At 31.7% G+C, this 15,325-nt stretch overlaps 1 protein-coding gene and 1 long non-coding RNA gene across 6 annotated transcripts in view; both read left to right on the forward strand.

The window, feature by feature from the left end:
* LOC148614608 (uncharacterized) overlaps positions 1-3,263 on the forward strand; it is a 30,189-nt gene extending 26,926 nt beyond the window's left edge. For all 5 annotated transcript variants that reach the window (XM_088588806.1, XM_088588804.1, XM_088588807.1 and 2 more), the window contains one exon: positions 218-3,263. In XM_088588806.1, the coding sequence (XP_088444932.1) occupies positions 218-325 (108 nt within the window). In that variant the 3' untranslated portion in view covers positions 326-3,263. The remainder of the gene's footprint in view (positions 1-217) is intronic.
* Positions 3,264-5,773: 2,510 nt separating this feature from the next.
* Positions 5,774-14,684, forward strand: LOC148614609 (uncharacterized). The gene is made up of 3 exons (XR_015923202.1): positions 5,774-5,852; positions 6,148-6,305; positions 14,223-14,684. It is a non-coding gene; the product is annotated as an uncharacterized LOC148614609 (long non-coding RNA).
* Positions 14,685-15,325: the final 641 nt, after the last annotated feature.

Genomic DNA, 15,325 nt, shown 5'->3' on the forward strand with positions numbered 1-15,325 from the left:
AAAACAAAATTTTGTCTGGTTTCTGAGTGGACATCCTTATTAATCAATATTATATTATTTACATAAATGTATTTACATATTCTTTAACTTACTTTCTGATTTGCATGTATAAAATGAATCATCTTTCAATATAACAGTTGTATACTTTATATCATTTTACGATTATACAGATTAAAATCACCTGTGCAATCACGTTTTTTTTTCCTTCTAATTATAGACGGGTGGTTTTAGAGGAAAACAACCTATAACACAGAGAAGGAATTCTGGAGGGACAAGACGACTGGTACCTGCTTCTCCTACAATACAGAATTTTAGATTCTCTTGATGGTTCAAACATCAGTTCTTATTTGTTTTATCTGTAATGTCAATTATACTGTAGGATATAGTAAACTAGTGACTGTACTACTGTTCTTCTGGGATGTGTTGACTGCAATGCCTATTCAGTCAACAGTATTCAGTGATTGACTCTGCCCTACCATGGTCAATCAAAAATTTATTGACCATGCTGTCCACTTAGTGTTTGACTACAACGGAGAAGTACCCATACCAATTAATTATCCTGCTTTGAAGTGTAGAGTGTTATCTGGCTGTAGAGAGACAATGTGGTGAATGTAGTTCAACATCATACAATGTAACCACATAGGTGATTTCATTGGAGGAGTCTTTAGTGATGTTTTAAAGACTGGTGCCTATGTATGAGCATAATTTTTAAACTGTTATTTTTAAAAAGTAGAGAAAATCATGTTAATTACAACATTTATATTATATTTATTACCTTATTGTAATGTTACCATTATATACTGATATGAAAAGCAGATAGTGGTGATATATTGTATTTCTTAAACTTAAGAAAATCAAAATTGTATTTCTTTACATGATTTTTCATGAATGTTGCCTACTAGAGAAGAAATGCATTGTTAGTTGTAGAGCTGATTGAGAGAAATGCATTGTTAGGTGTAGAGCTGATTGAGTAATGTTATTGATTTTATAAATCAAGAGAAAAATCTTGACAAATTATTTCTGTGATAAAAGAAGCTACTGTGATAGATAGATCTTAAATGTTGTATATATCTACTTTAATTTAATGTAATTTTGATGTACTATCATTATGTACTGATTGTAGATTTTATCTTGAATTTTATTCTTCAATTTTATGATGATAACAGTTGGCATTTAAGACACAGGTTTAGTTGTTTCAACACTAAAAATATATCACCATTTAGTTTTGACAATTTTGATATGTACAACTGTTAGAAATTACTATGTTACTTGTCATGTGCATTCAAGACAAAAAATAAGGTACCCAGTTTGATAATTATGGGTCTATTTGGCTAGATAAGATTTAAAAAATTGGAATCATTTTAAAATTTGAGCAGATCATAATTTAAAAAAAATATAGTAACATATTTAGGCAAACTTAATATGGGTAGTTAAGATGGCACAAGTAAAAGCCTGTAGTTTAAAATACCATGAACATATCAGTAATTAAAAAAATCACCTTTTTTAAATCTACACTTTTTACAATATTGAAGGCATTGTTGATATCTCTTTTTTCTTATTTTTTGACATGGTATGCATTAGTACAAAAATGTACTATGTGCGACCTGCCTAATTTTTTTCATTTATTAACATGTGTCAGTCTGTAAGTGTTGGTGCATGATTTCTGGTGCTCTTTCTAAAGGTTTATAAACATACCTACATTATTCTCAGTCTACTAATCAAGCAGCCACTCATTTATATCTTAATATCATTTTCTGCTCAGTCATATTGTTTTATCAGTCAATCACCATAGCTATTTACCATTTAATTTTTTTCCCATGGATACACATTTAATCCCTAACGGGAAATTATTCTATATTGAATTGGTCTGAACAAATATAAATTACTATAGTGTTATTATTTTTTTTAAGAAGATTGATTTGTTAAATATCATTTTAGAACATTCTGTCTATAAAACATTCCATCCAGAAATAACTTTGAAAGTACTTTAAAGCTGGAATTCTGTCTATAATAGATTCCATCCAGAAATTTTGTTAAATATCATTTCAGAACATTCTGTCTATAAAAGATTCCATCTAGAAATTTGGTTAAATATCATTTTAGAGCATTCTGTCTATAAAACATTCCGTCCAGAAATAACTTGGAAAGTACATTAATCCTGGATACAAATTTTCAGGGAAAACATTCATGTTGATTTGATTCTTTCATTGCTTTTACAGCTTTAATTTACTGCTATAACACTCTATTTTTTTTACCATGTTAGAATAGTTATATGGCTATTTTATAAGACTACAACATTCCGTCCAGAAAACATTCCATTGGATTTTATGTTTTATTTTAAGTTAGATTTATTATTTAGTGATGTTGCTGATAAATTGAAACATTAGAAAAACTTGTAACACTTTTTGACATACAATACAACATGAAGACCAAATGGCAGAAAAAACATAGTAATATTTGTAGTCATGAACATGAGTTATTAGTTGACAATAAAATAGTCTTTTATCAAGTTGATTGTCTAGTACTCCAGCTCAAAAACTAGAAATGTAATATGTTTGAATTATTTATTATTTTGTCTGTTGCAATGTGTTGTGAAACAAGGACACTTAACAAAAACACTTTGTAATTTTTTTTTCATTATAGGTAAGAACATGATCTGTATCATGTTTTAAACCTTTTAAAAATGACTCCTGTTATGTTATCTTGTGTCTGAATGTCTCTGTATCAGATATGCTTTGTAGAAATCTTTACTTAAATAATGAATAAATGTTTATGTTTTTTTATTATCATTTAGAGAATAATGCAGCTATATTTTGGCCTAAAAATTATTCAACTTGATTGTTTGAAGGCAGTTTTTTTAGAAACTACTAACTTCCTGTTTAACACTTATAATATCAGTATCGAAATTATGTTAGGAATATATGTTCAGGTTATTGCAAGTTGATTGATTTCTGATTGGCATTATTGTTTATTATATTTTGTTAAATGAACTTCAGCATGTCTTCTGTTATTCTGTTGAGTAGTTGGTTTTATTAGCTACTTAAGGAATAAATTAATTTATACATGTACCTATAATAAATGTTTTTTTCTGTCTTCCAAGGCCACGCGAGTGATGAAAAAGACTTTTCAAAGACTACTATGATATGAAATAAAAGTAAACTTTTGTGTAGAAACATAATCATACTAATCAAGTTTTAAGTGAGTTATGTACAGGGGCATTAAGTTGTATTGCTATTCCTACTAATAAACATTCCATAGATACATGTAGACTGATTGACTATTGTGTAACGTCCAATTGATGAAAACGATTAATTAATAGAACACAGTATGCGTTGTACTATTCAGACTAGCGAGTGAGTAAGATTTTTGCAATGATAATGACGTTCCTGGACACACACTGTCAAGTCACAAAGAGGTTCCACTAAAACAACCTATACATTAAGTTATACTTCAACTTTTATTACCAGAATGCTGTATTGTTGATACCACCAATTCGTTGGAAGCACTAATATGAGAGCCTAATTTCAGTCGGACAGAAGTCACGTTTTTTTTGGAACTTCCCATACAAAGAGTAATCAAAGTAACCAATATTCAAGCAGAAATCAAAATAATGTAATCCAGGGGCAAAGACCAAACAGGAAAACAGACACACAAAGAGCATGAGATAACCAAAATAATACGTACACAGCAACTCCACTAGAAACTGGGAGCATGGACCATGTGTACCGGTAGGGTAAGCGTCCTCTACTTTTGTAGAAACACCCACTGAGCTGGTCAAGTCCAGGGTAGACAAAAGAGAAAAGGAAAACTATGACACTTTGAACAAACTGGTTATCATGGTCAGGATGGACACACCGATCTTTGAGCCTAAAAATAAATTAGCTATTACCCAGTCCGAGCAAATATTTACCACAAACACCAACAGCATAGCTTAAACATGTTATTGCGCTGTTGTGGGAAACATTATCAGGGAAATAAGGTACTTGAAGTATCTAAATTCCAGCGGACAACAACAGCCGTTTTAATTTAAAGTGTATAATTGAAATTGTTAAAAAAAAATCGAGTGCTTTGCTTAAGGAATATTTCGCGAAGTTTCAAGACAGATATTAATTGTACCAGTTTTTGCTGAAACACTTTATCAATGTTGAATGCATTTCATGCTAGTACATTTATATAATCAATAATAATAATAACAATAATGATAATTATATCAAACAAATATTAGAACAGTGGAAATTGAAACATACATACTTCAAAAATCTATTTAATGCAGATGCACGAGATAAAAAATATACAAATCTAGAGAGTTATAAACTATTGTAAACAAGCATTACTCAAGCATAAGGTTAAGTTTGGGTCTTTTCGTGTGTTGTGAATTATAGAGGGGTTTTACATTCGAATAAGAAAGGTACTATGAAAAAGTAAAATAGAATGCAATTTTATCTGATGACAGCTAGCACAATTTCATGTATCAGTTAATAGTGCAAGCAGAAAATTGATACATTTAGTTGTGGAAAAAAATAAGACAAAACAATAAGTAAAAACTGCTTTTGAAAAAAATGTTTTTGCAAAGTTTACCCTCAAATGTCTTCTAACAATGCATCTTTCAGTACATACCAACTGCGTGCTTTAGTTGGATTACAAAATAGGACTCGAAAGCTTGTTTCTCGGCAGCATCATGATTAGTCGTAGGATCTAAAGCTGAACACGAAGTAGTTTATACGAAAGTTTTATTTAAGGGTAATCAAGGGAACCAAGGTTATAGCGGTAATCAAAAGAATGTAATCCAGGGACAAAAACCAGACATGGAAAACAGTGGATTTAAAAGTGGATTTTTCTTGTAGTATGGTTTAGACTTATTTTATTCACAAATAAGAAATCACGAGTAGAATCGCGAACGCTGGATATAAGTCCATGGGCTAGGAGGGTCCATCGTGCACCCCCAACTCATCAAGAATTTTGTTTGATACTGAGACCAGCTCTCTAGGGGTAGGGGTGATATTTTTAACGTTTTTTGAAAATCCATTCTTGAAAATTATCTATCGGATGATACCAAATATTAGACGTTTTAGTTGAGCAATAACTTGTAGAGTCGATTTTATGTGACTTTTGACCGAAAAATCGAAAATCCCATTTTTCGCATTTTTTGACAATACTAAATAGAAAATACCAAATAAGCCATTATTTTTTTACTGAGGCATAAACACACTAGGGGTTTTGACATTGAAAAATATGTCAAATTTGCGATTTTTCGGCAGGGTAGGGGTACACCTTTTCATTTTACCACAAAACCCTTCTTGGTACTATTGTAAAGCTGAAACATTGGGCTACATGATGGTACATACATATGTCAGTTTATTACATTCTGTAGAAAAAAGAAGTTTATCAAAAAACTTTAAAATAGATTTTTTTCCCCAATGAGGTATAAAAAGTAGCCAAAATTGCTTCAGTTTATTTTTTGGCGACAAAAAGATTCGTAAATGTGAGGTTTAAGGGTACCTGAAAATCATCATAGTTTGGTTGATGAGTGGGGGGTTGCACGGGGGAGGGGGTAATCTCAGCCCACGTACTATATTTTGAACCCTGAGCAAATGGGACAAATGTGGACTCATCATTCAGACCTTCTTAGCCAAGCTCTGAATTTTGTTTTGGATTCAATGTTGTACACAGGAAGAATGTTCTCATCCTATAGTATTTATTTTAGTAACACATTACTTTAAAATGACTAAAATAATAACATATACTTAAAATCACTTATATGCAATTCAAGAGATAGTGATATAGTAATAAAACGGATATGGAGAAGGGAGATTAAGAGTAGACAACTGTAACAGAAGGTTAGAATGTAACAGGTACAGTCATTATTTGAATTAATATACTAATCGTAACAATTCATGTTTTTGAGATAAAAATGTTTCTAAATCAGTTTATTATTCATTTTATATCCCTCCTCAAGTAGTAAAGACTAGAGAATAGTCCAATAGATTTTACAAAATATTTAATACTTTAACATAAATACAAATACTTTGACTTTCCGATCACGCTCGTTTTTGTTATTTTTGTGTATTTATTTTACTGTTTTGAACATTTTTCACGTGAATGAACACCCGCTTTACTTTGATTTATATGATTTGGGTGATGATTCAGATAATTGAACACTCCAGGATGAATGAATAACAACTTTAAAGCGATGTCTAAATTCACACTAAGAAGTTCGTCGTATATTAGCTTCATACAGGACGACATTCATGGAAGTGTGGGAGTCTTACCAAGTCGATCAACGTGTACCTGGTACGTCTAAAAAAGTTTGCTTGAGGCAAAGTAACTTATTCATCGATTTCGATTGTTTATTAATATATAATATTGCCACCCTCGTCTAATGGTATTTACTTTAGTTTTCTGGATTGTTTATCTATACTGAATTATGTTATTGTTTCCAACTTGTACTGATATAATAACAATTTAAGTTTTTATTTTTGCTTTAAATTTATATAACGTATATAACGTACCTTCTCACTTTGTTGTTTTATTTCATTGAAATTATTCCAATTCTAAAGTTAAAAAGTCTAGAATTAAAAATAATGGTTAAAATTACTCATCAAATGCATTATGAATTTGAATGGAACTTTTCTCTTTAGTTTTATAAATTCCTATTGGAACTGGAAACGAGGGTCGCTCATAATATTCTATTATTAAAGTATATCTGTTATACTTCCAAATTGTTTCAGAATTTTTTTGTACAACCTGAATAGTAAAACTGAAAAGAGAAGAACCGTTACGGTAGATACAATAATTACACATGCAAGAAGATGTACACTACACAACTTTTTCAAAATATATTTTATTTTAGTGAAATATACTATACACAATATCAACACTCCAGAGACCGTTACTATTTCTGTATTACAGCTCAATATACATTCTATTTGATTATCACTTTACCACCAAAACAATAGTAAGTTGCAAGCAATACTCACATATTTGGAATCAAAACACAGCAAGTATGTAGATCAGATAAATAGCCAGAATAACTGTGTTGTAAGAACTGGAGTTTGAGCATCTAGATAAGGTTCCATTCTGATACGTTTCAATGTCACGTGAACAGGTGCTTGATTCCAGTCCTAACACAATATTAATTTATGTTAGTAAGATGATATGAAGACTATAAACTTATTTTAATTATTATATTATTATCTGGATAAAACTTTGACAAAATCAAGATATTATAGATTTAAATAAAACATACTAGTCCAGAACGGGGGTAATTCAGCACAGTCTATTACGCGTTTAAATCTTCGAAAGTCTTTATCGACATTTGTTCGATGGTTCCATTTGTCATCTTGTACAGTGGAGATCGAATTGTTTACAATTTCTTTTAATTCAGTTTTTCCTGGGTAAATAGTCCTTTAGGTAACAATAAAGATCGTAATCGAATAACATATCTTATATATCCGACATAAAACCAAGACGGGTGCGATCAGAGTCAGCTAGATAAAAAAAAGAGTCGTATAAGAAATATTTGTTTGATCAAATGAATGTCACTTAATGAGATCAGTTTTTTGAGAAACAGTAGTTTCTTTTGTTTTATGGAAACAGTGATCGGACGTAGTCCTAATAGACTCTTACAGATATCAGATCGTGTCTTCGGTTTCAAATCCAGAATTTATTTGGTTATGAAAGGTTTGAAACGGTTCAGAGTACATATTTCTGAAGATTTGATATTAGTCCATATTTCACAACCATATGAAACAGAAGGTAACACTATGGAATTGTAGAGTTTAACCGTAACTTTCGGATTCACGTATTTTTCATTCAGTTTATTTATTGCAAAGAAGGAATTACGCCCTTTCCGACATGCGTTTGATATACGTTCGACCGATTTAAATGTACAGTTGATTCGAACCCCAAAGTGAATATAATCATCCTGTACAGGAATCAAGACGCCATCTATTTTCCAAGGATACATAATTTTGTGGTTGCGGGGATATTTCCTAAATTGTAATACTGCTGATTTCTCAGGATTAAAACGGAACCGCCACTTGTATGCGTATTGTGTACATACATTTAACATCTCTTGAAGACCGGAAGGTGATAGTCTAACACAGGAAACATCATCTGCTAATGCAGGGCAGCAATTAACAACATTACATACCCCTGTAATATTGTTAAAGTTTTCTAGTTTTTATAACATTTCATCTATATATATCAAATAAAAGAAACCTGACAAGACACCGCGTTGACTTACCCCTGTTGAAACCGGGAAAAAGGATGAACATGACTAGTTAGCAACTACAGCACTAAATGTTTTAGTATGCATATCATTTATAATGGACCAAATTTTGTTGGTTACAGCCCAAGTGGTTTTGAAATCCCTGCTGTTGGGGGTTTGTATAATGTTTACTAAGAATAATGGATGTAATACGGTTTTTATGTAAACTCTCAAATACCTTTAATACAGCGGACATTAAGCTAACGGGTCTTTAACTTACGGGTGCAGTTTTGGTTTTAGTACCACCTTTGTAGATCGGTACTATCAGTCCGAGTTTCCATCGTTTTGGTATTCGATTATCGAGAACAATGCGATTAAGCAATGTACAAAAGAATTGAACCATTTCATTTTCGCCAAATTTTAAATGTTCATTTTGAATTCTGTCATGCCATGGGGCTTTCTTAAGCTTTAAATTTGATATCACTTTTTAAGAATATCAAAGTATTTAGTTTCAATGTCATTTTAAAGTTATTGTCAGCTAGTTCACCACTATGTTCACTATATACGTTTTCATAAGATAACGCAAAAGCATTCGAGACGGACTCTGGGGTATTGCATAGTTTATCGTTATAGACGATCTCTGGATATATATTTGAAATCTTTTTCGAAAACCGTTTAAAAGACTTTCAGAACATACGGATGGCACATTCTGCAAACTTATATAGCACTTTTGATCGAAATACTCGCATGCTTAATTTCTAAAGTCATATTTTGCAGTTTTGTACTTCTTATAACTATTAAATCGCATACCGCGAGGTCGGCCCTCGGAAATCCATATCTCACGCATCATACGTTATTTCTTGTGTGCTTCCTTCACGTCGTTTGTCCAATAAGGCTTGGTCTTAGGATCAAAGCCATTTCTCGGAATGGTAAAGTCAGTAGCATCGTTCACAATAGATACAAACGCGTCATACCCAGAGTCAATGTCAAAATTGATATTGTTCTTGTTGACTGTCTGTGACACGGTACCACGACGGAAGTTTATTACACTGCTCTAGTATTATATTAGTATTGGTTTCGAAAAAAATTATACAACAATCGGAAGATGATCCGATGTAGAACTTACACCCCCTTCCGCAAGGATTTCGAACACCTTAACTGCCTTTGTACAACATCGTCTATTAAGATATAGTCTAGCAGTGACCTCTTTGTACAAAATGTATGATTTGGGTTTTTATATTTAAAGTTATTTTCAGGATAAAACAAGTTATGCCTACTAACAAAATTCAATAACTCTTTAGACTTTCTTCAGTTTGATCTCTATCTTTTTTTAATAAACTACTATTAAAATCACCCCAAATCAAGACATTACCATTGTCTCTGTAATACGTATATAAGACATCAATACCATAAAGTAGTCATCAATACTTTTACATGAGGGCATATAAACAGCTAGAATGTACAGATGGCTAAATAATTGATTTTTTAATTCAATACGAACAATCCTATCTGAGTACGTTTCGTAAATTTCATTTATGGAGAACTGTAGAGAACTTTTATACAAAATTGGTATTCCACCTTTCCCGTGATAAGCTTTGTATTCAGGTGGTAAAGGATCCGACTTAACAATACAACAATAATCTTTTTCTAAGTTATGCATGAAACCTAGGGAAGATATTCTTTCAATTTATTTTCAGATATTATGCAAATGTCAAACGGTGTCAAATTTATAACTTCACTTAAGCAAATCGTTGAGGACATGATACCTCTCACATTCCATGACACAACCGTACGACTACACATGACTGATATGGATGAAAATACAATCGCCAATAATAAGTTTAATAAAGTGTAACTAATCATGATTGGTTGAAGAAGTTTGCGCGATCTTCATGTTCGTAGTGATCATCAGAGAGTTTCTGCTGCCAGTAACTTTCAATTAACCATTCGCCGAGGGGCCAGAATATATTTCCCTTTACAATATGAGCACTTTCTTCAGAAACATTAATTTTTGCGGAGAGCAAACGCTGTCGGTCGCGTCTATTAAACAATTTTAGGAATGTAACATCAACATGTATGAACTTTAAATATGCAAGAATACCCTCACGTGTTGACTTTGAGTCAATTCCAGATAAATAAAACCATGGTGTTTTTCGGCGTTTTTTTACACCGGAAAAAACATATAATCTTAAGATGACTTCATCTCTTCAGTTTTAGTCATTTTGTACACATTTTCGTTCGTAGCTAATACGGAGATTGCCTAGTTTCTCATCACTTTTTGCTAAATCATTTTTTAATTTCTGATTGCTTCGTTTTAGCGGGTCTATCTCTTTTGCGTGATCTTTTTCACTTTTTAGAGTTCCACTAGTCTACTTAACGCCGACTGGAGTGTGGCTCTTAATTCGATAATTGAACAATAAGTAAAAGTAGAGTCTGGGACTGTTTTTTTTGTTTACTATTGTCGTGTTTGAAAATGTCATCAATACCATTTGGATCACCAGATATGAATGCTTGTAGCACATAACAGTCCCGGGCATATCTGTCACTGGACGAACTATTAGCCGTGCTTTTTCTAGTAATCAGTTTACCTGTAAGACCGGGCTCGACTCACAAGAATTCCCCTAACCGTGTTATTATTTCATCAGATGAGTTCGTTAAATCAATGAGCTTGTGTACATATATGTCTTTTGGGAGGTTTGTGAGCTCTCTGTCTAGCATCGCCATATACTCATGATTTGGGACATAGTCTTAACTTGTCGATTGTTCCGGGTCTGAGAAATTTGAGATAATTGTGAATCTGACTGATAATCATGGCTACTTTGGATATAAGTGCTGACGGGATGGAAATCTTGCCTACGCAGATCGGTGAATACACGGATAATTTGGCTGTGTTCAGATCAGTAATCAATTACAGGCATTAAATGTGAGAATGTTGGGACCATCGTATCCGACATTGGGTGTGGCAGTAAGCTTTGATAGGTGTCGGGGGAGGGGGCGGTCACTAATCCTCAACTCTGAACTCTGAAGGGGTTGGTTCACTTTCCAAGACATTCGACCCAACTACTTCTTGAAAATTCAAAATTCTCCCAGCAGTAATATTTGTTATATATATATGGATATATTTATCATAAAATCGTCGCTTGTATATCTACGTCCACTTTCAATATCTGAGAGTTCAAGAAATGCGCTGTACAAAACTTTTATGTTGTTTGACCTTGAGGAAGCGCGTGTTGTTACGCAAATCGGAACATTACGTTCGAACCGCGTTTAACGTTGTTTACTTTGCCATGGAAACCGAAGCGATATCATCGTGCCGGATTACGAACTTTACAATGTTGATGTTTATGATTTCATCAAAATCGCTTACAGATCATATACAAAAATACAAAATGTAATCATTATTATTAGAAATGTAAGTATGCCTTCTGTCCATAAACATCAGTTACCGTTATTCTTTCTATAAAGTAGTAATCCGAATAGGTGAAATATGTTTGGAGGCGGCAGCAGACGGCCACATCGATTATACAGTCATACATCGAAACTGGCCAAATTTTCTATGCATTTAGTATGCTTTAATTTATATAAAATGAAAAATAAATGTTGACTGCAAGTTGTTGGCAGTGGTCACCTCGAACTATCTTCCCGGGTAAATTTTAATATTTTTCCGTACAACAAAACTTCTCGTTATGCAAATGTATAAAAAGCACATGCTAGTGTAAATACTTGTGGATAAATTATTGCATATCACATGTTATTCAACACACTCAAATCAAAGGTAAATGGGTGACTGGTGATAACATCCTGAACAGTTTCTATTTCCAAGATTTGTATACCAACAAAAATATAATATTTTAGTGCAAGACTTTGAAACTGCTTTTTCCTTAGGCATCTGAAATTTTAATCCTTGGGCAAAGTGAAATGTACAGCAGTTTGGCTACATAGTTTTTTTTGGGGTGTGTGGTGGGGGTGGGGTATGACAACTTTACTAATTTGACAGATGTAAATTTTTAATTTGTATTTACATGAAAATATGGCAGTTAAAAAAAAAAGAAAAACTGTACTTGGTAACAATTGGACACAGAACATTTAATTCCTAGAGGACGAGGTGGGGGTGGGGGGGTGGGGTGGTCATTGGATTTTCATGTGAGCTAAATAATTTCTTCCAATAATCCGGGCCAATTTTTTTCGGAAATAACCCCATTTGGAAAATTAGTGGTCCATGTAGCTACAATTTTTTTCATTTAAATATGAAGTGCAGTTTACACATTCTTATTTTCTTTATGATGACAAGCCCCGTAAATTTGTCAAAAGTAACAATTGTAACAGCACTTAATAGATAATAAAAAAAATTAAGCTATTTCTTACTGCAGCATTATACTCTGGGGTGTTTGATATTTTAAAAATAATATTTTGAAGGTATTTTTCAGAGGAGTAAAGATACATCAACAAATGAAGATCAGCATTATTTCTTCTTTGAAATTTAACATGGCATGCCTTATTTATATTTATTCAAATTTGTAGATATCTTTTATTATCTAGCAAACATCTCCCATTTTTTTAAAAGATATCTTATAATATATATAAGATATCTTATAAACTTTATGAGATATCTTATTAAGGAGTTAACATATATTACATATTTCATTATATGTCTTATTATATATATTTGATTAAGATATATTGTATACTTTATGAGGTATCTTATGAAATTTGTTTAGATGATTTCCTATGTAGTTTATGTGATCAATTTTTAAGGTTATAAGATATCTCATAAAGCATAACAGATACAAAGTTTATAAGAAATCTTGTAAAGTTTATAAGATATCTTGTAAAGTTTATAAGATATCTTGTAAAGTTTATGATATATTTTATCAAGTTTATTAGATATCTGATAAAAGATAAAAGACATCTTATATAATTTTGTATACTGGGTATCTTCAATTTTATGTAGTTTATAAGATATCTTTCAAGTCTGTAAGATATCTTATGTATTGTATGATTTAACTTCTATTTTTCATAAGATGTCTTAAATAATATGCAGTTTTAAAAGATATCCTATGAAACTTATAAGATACCTTATCTTCTTTTTGAGAGAGTAATCAAGGGAACAAATGTTCTAGCGGAAATAAAAAAAAATAATCCAGGGTCAAAGACCTGAGATGCAAAACAGACACACACAACAAAAAACATAAAGCAACTAAAATAATACATACAAAGTAATAAAAGCAAATGAGCAACTCGGACTCCACTAAAAATAAAAACTGGGAGCATGGACTAGGTGCATCAGTAGGGTATGCGTCTCTGCTTTTCTATAAACACCTGCCGAGTTGTTCATAAAAAGTCAAGTCCAGGGTAGACGATAGAGGAAAGGAAAACTATGACATATTTAACAAATCAGTTTTCATGGTGCAGATGGATACACCGTAACAATCCATGAGTTTATGATGACCACCTAAAACTTCTGTAGTGATGACTTCAATCTTGTAGTAAGATAACCTTGTTCCAGAAGCCTACTCGTAATATGTCGAGCGTGATACATAAAGTCTGCGTAATTTTTGGCAAGCTCTAGCATAACGTATGAGTTGTGATATGAACACTCCATATGCAGGTGCTGAAGGGATGTTGCCACAGAAGAAAGGAAAGTTGACAATTCTGAATGAAAAGTCGCCACGTTTGTCGTAAAGTTTAAGAAATCTTGTATATTTAATAAGATACCTCATTTTAAGAATTTTATAAGATATCTCATAAAGTATATGACTTATCTATAACGTGTATAAGAAATTGCAACTTATAAAAATAGAAGGTATCTACTAAATTATATAAGATATCTAAAAATTGAAATAAATTTAAGTATGGCATGCCATAACTGAAAATTTGAATATTGTCATCAAATGTACAAACAGTAAAGTAAGTTGAGTTTAAGGTTATAAACCATTTTAATGTAAATGCTAATAATTAAATAGTATGTGGAATATATTAGTATGTTAGTAGATTTTCTTTATCTTTTTTTCAGAATCATGGTGAAGCACTACAACTGCATTTTGTGTAATGCCAGAACAAAGCCTAAAACAGAAAGTATACCAGCCCTGCTGTAAAGAAGTATCTAAAGAGGACGTTTTTTATAGCCGAAAATATAGCATACATTGAAATTATTTTGTTTTTTTCTTTTTATTTGTGATATTTTGTTTTTATTTCTTAATTTATACTTGAACAGTAATAAAGGAATTACAATTGTCTTCTAATATTTAATTTGCTTTTAAACTTCTCTCGACAAGTACAAAAAGATATGATTTTGGACCTGCCTGGACTTTTTTCACGATTATAAACACAAGTCTGTCTGTTAGTTTGGTGCATTGTATCCGGTGCTTTTTGTAAAGGTCCTGGAACATACATCAATTATTTTTTGTCTACTTATTTAACATATCTTTAATCAGTAAATTTATTTAGTCAATCGAATTTAAATCATGATAGGAAATGATTGCATATTGAATTGATCTAAAAATAAAAACAAATAAAACTACACAATGTTTAGTTTATTGTTGTCATTTTAAAACAAAGGTTATTTTATTATATTCCGAAACTATTATGAAAGTGCTTTTAATTCTTGGCAAAATTTTTTGTGGTTCAGGTAAAAAAAACAGTATTTCATAGATTCTTGATTGTGTTGATTCATTTTTGTGAGATCCTGCCAAGAACCATTTTTGTCCAGAAACTACTGTAAAAATACTTTTATACCTAGAAAGAAATTCAATGGTTCAGGGAAAAACATTAACTAGATGACACAAATGAATGGTAAATATCCTTTTCGTTGGGAAAATATTGTGTTGCTTGATATGAACATTGATACCGAAACGAAATATTATTTCACAGAAGTCAATCTTGTTTAACTTGTTCGTTAAAGAAGTTTACATGTTAGATTTACCTCTATAACATATTGTTTTTAAAAAATGTTTCCTTGCAGGTAAATAGATGAATTATATGGCTGTTTTATGAGGCTAACACATTCCATCCACAAAAAATTATATATATTATTATTCTGTTATTCTCTGGAATAGTTGGTTTGATCAGCTACAACAGGAATTATATTGTATACATGTACCTATAATGAGTGCATTG

This window comes from Perna viridis, chromosome 6, assembly GCF_037379345.1.
Source record: "Perna viridis isolate PV_CMFRI_1.1 ecotype Kerala chromosome 6, ASM3737934v1, whole genome shotgun sequence".
NCBI lineage: Eukaryota > Metazoa > Mollusca > Bivalvia > Mytilida > Mytilidae > Perna > Perna viridis.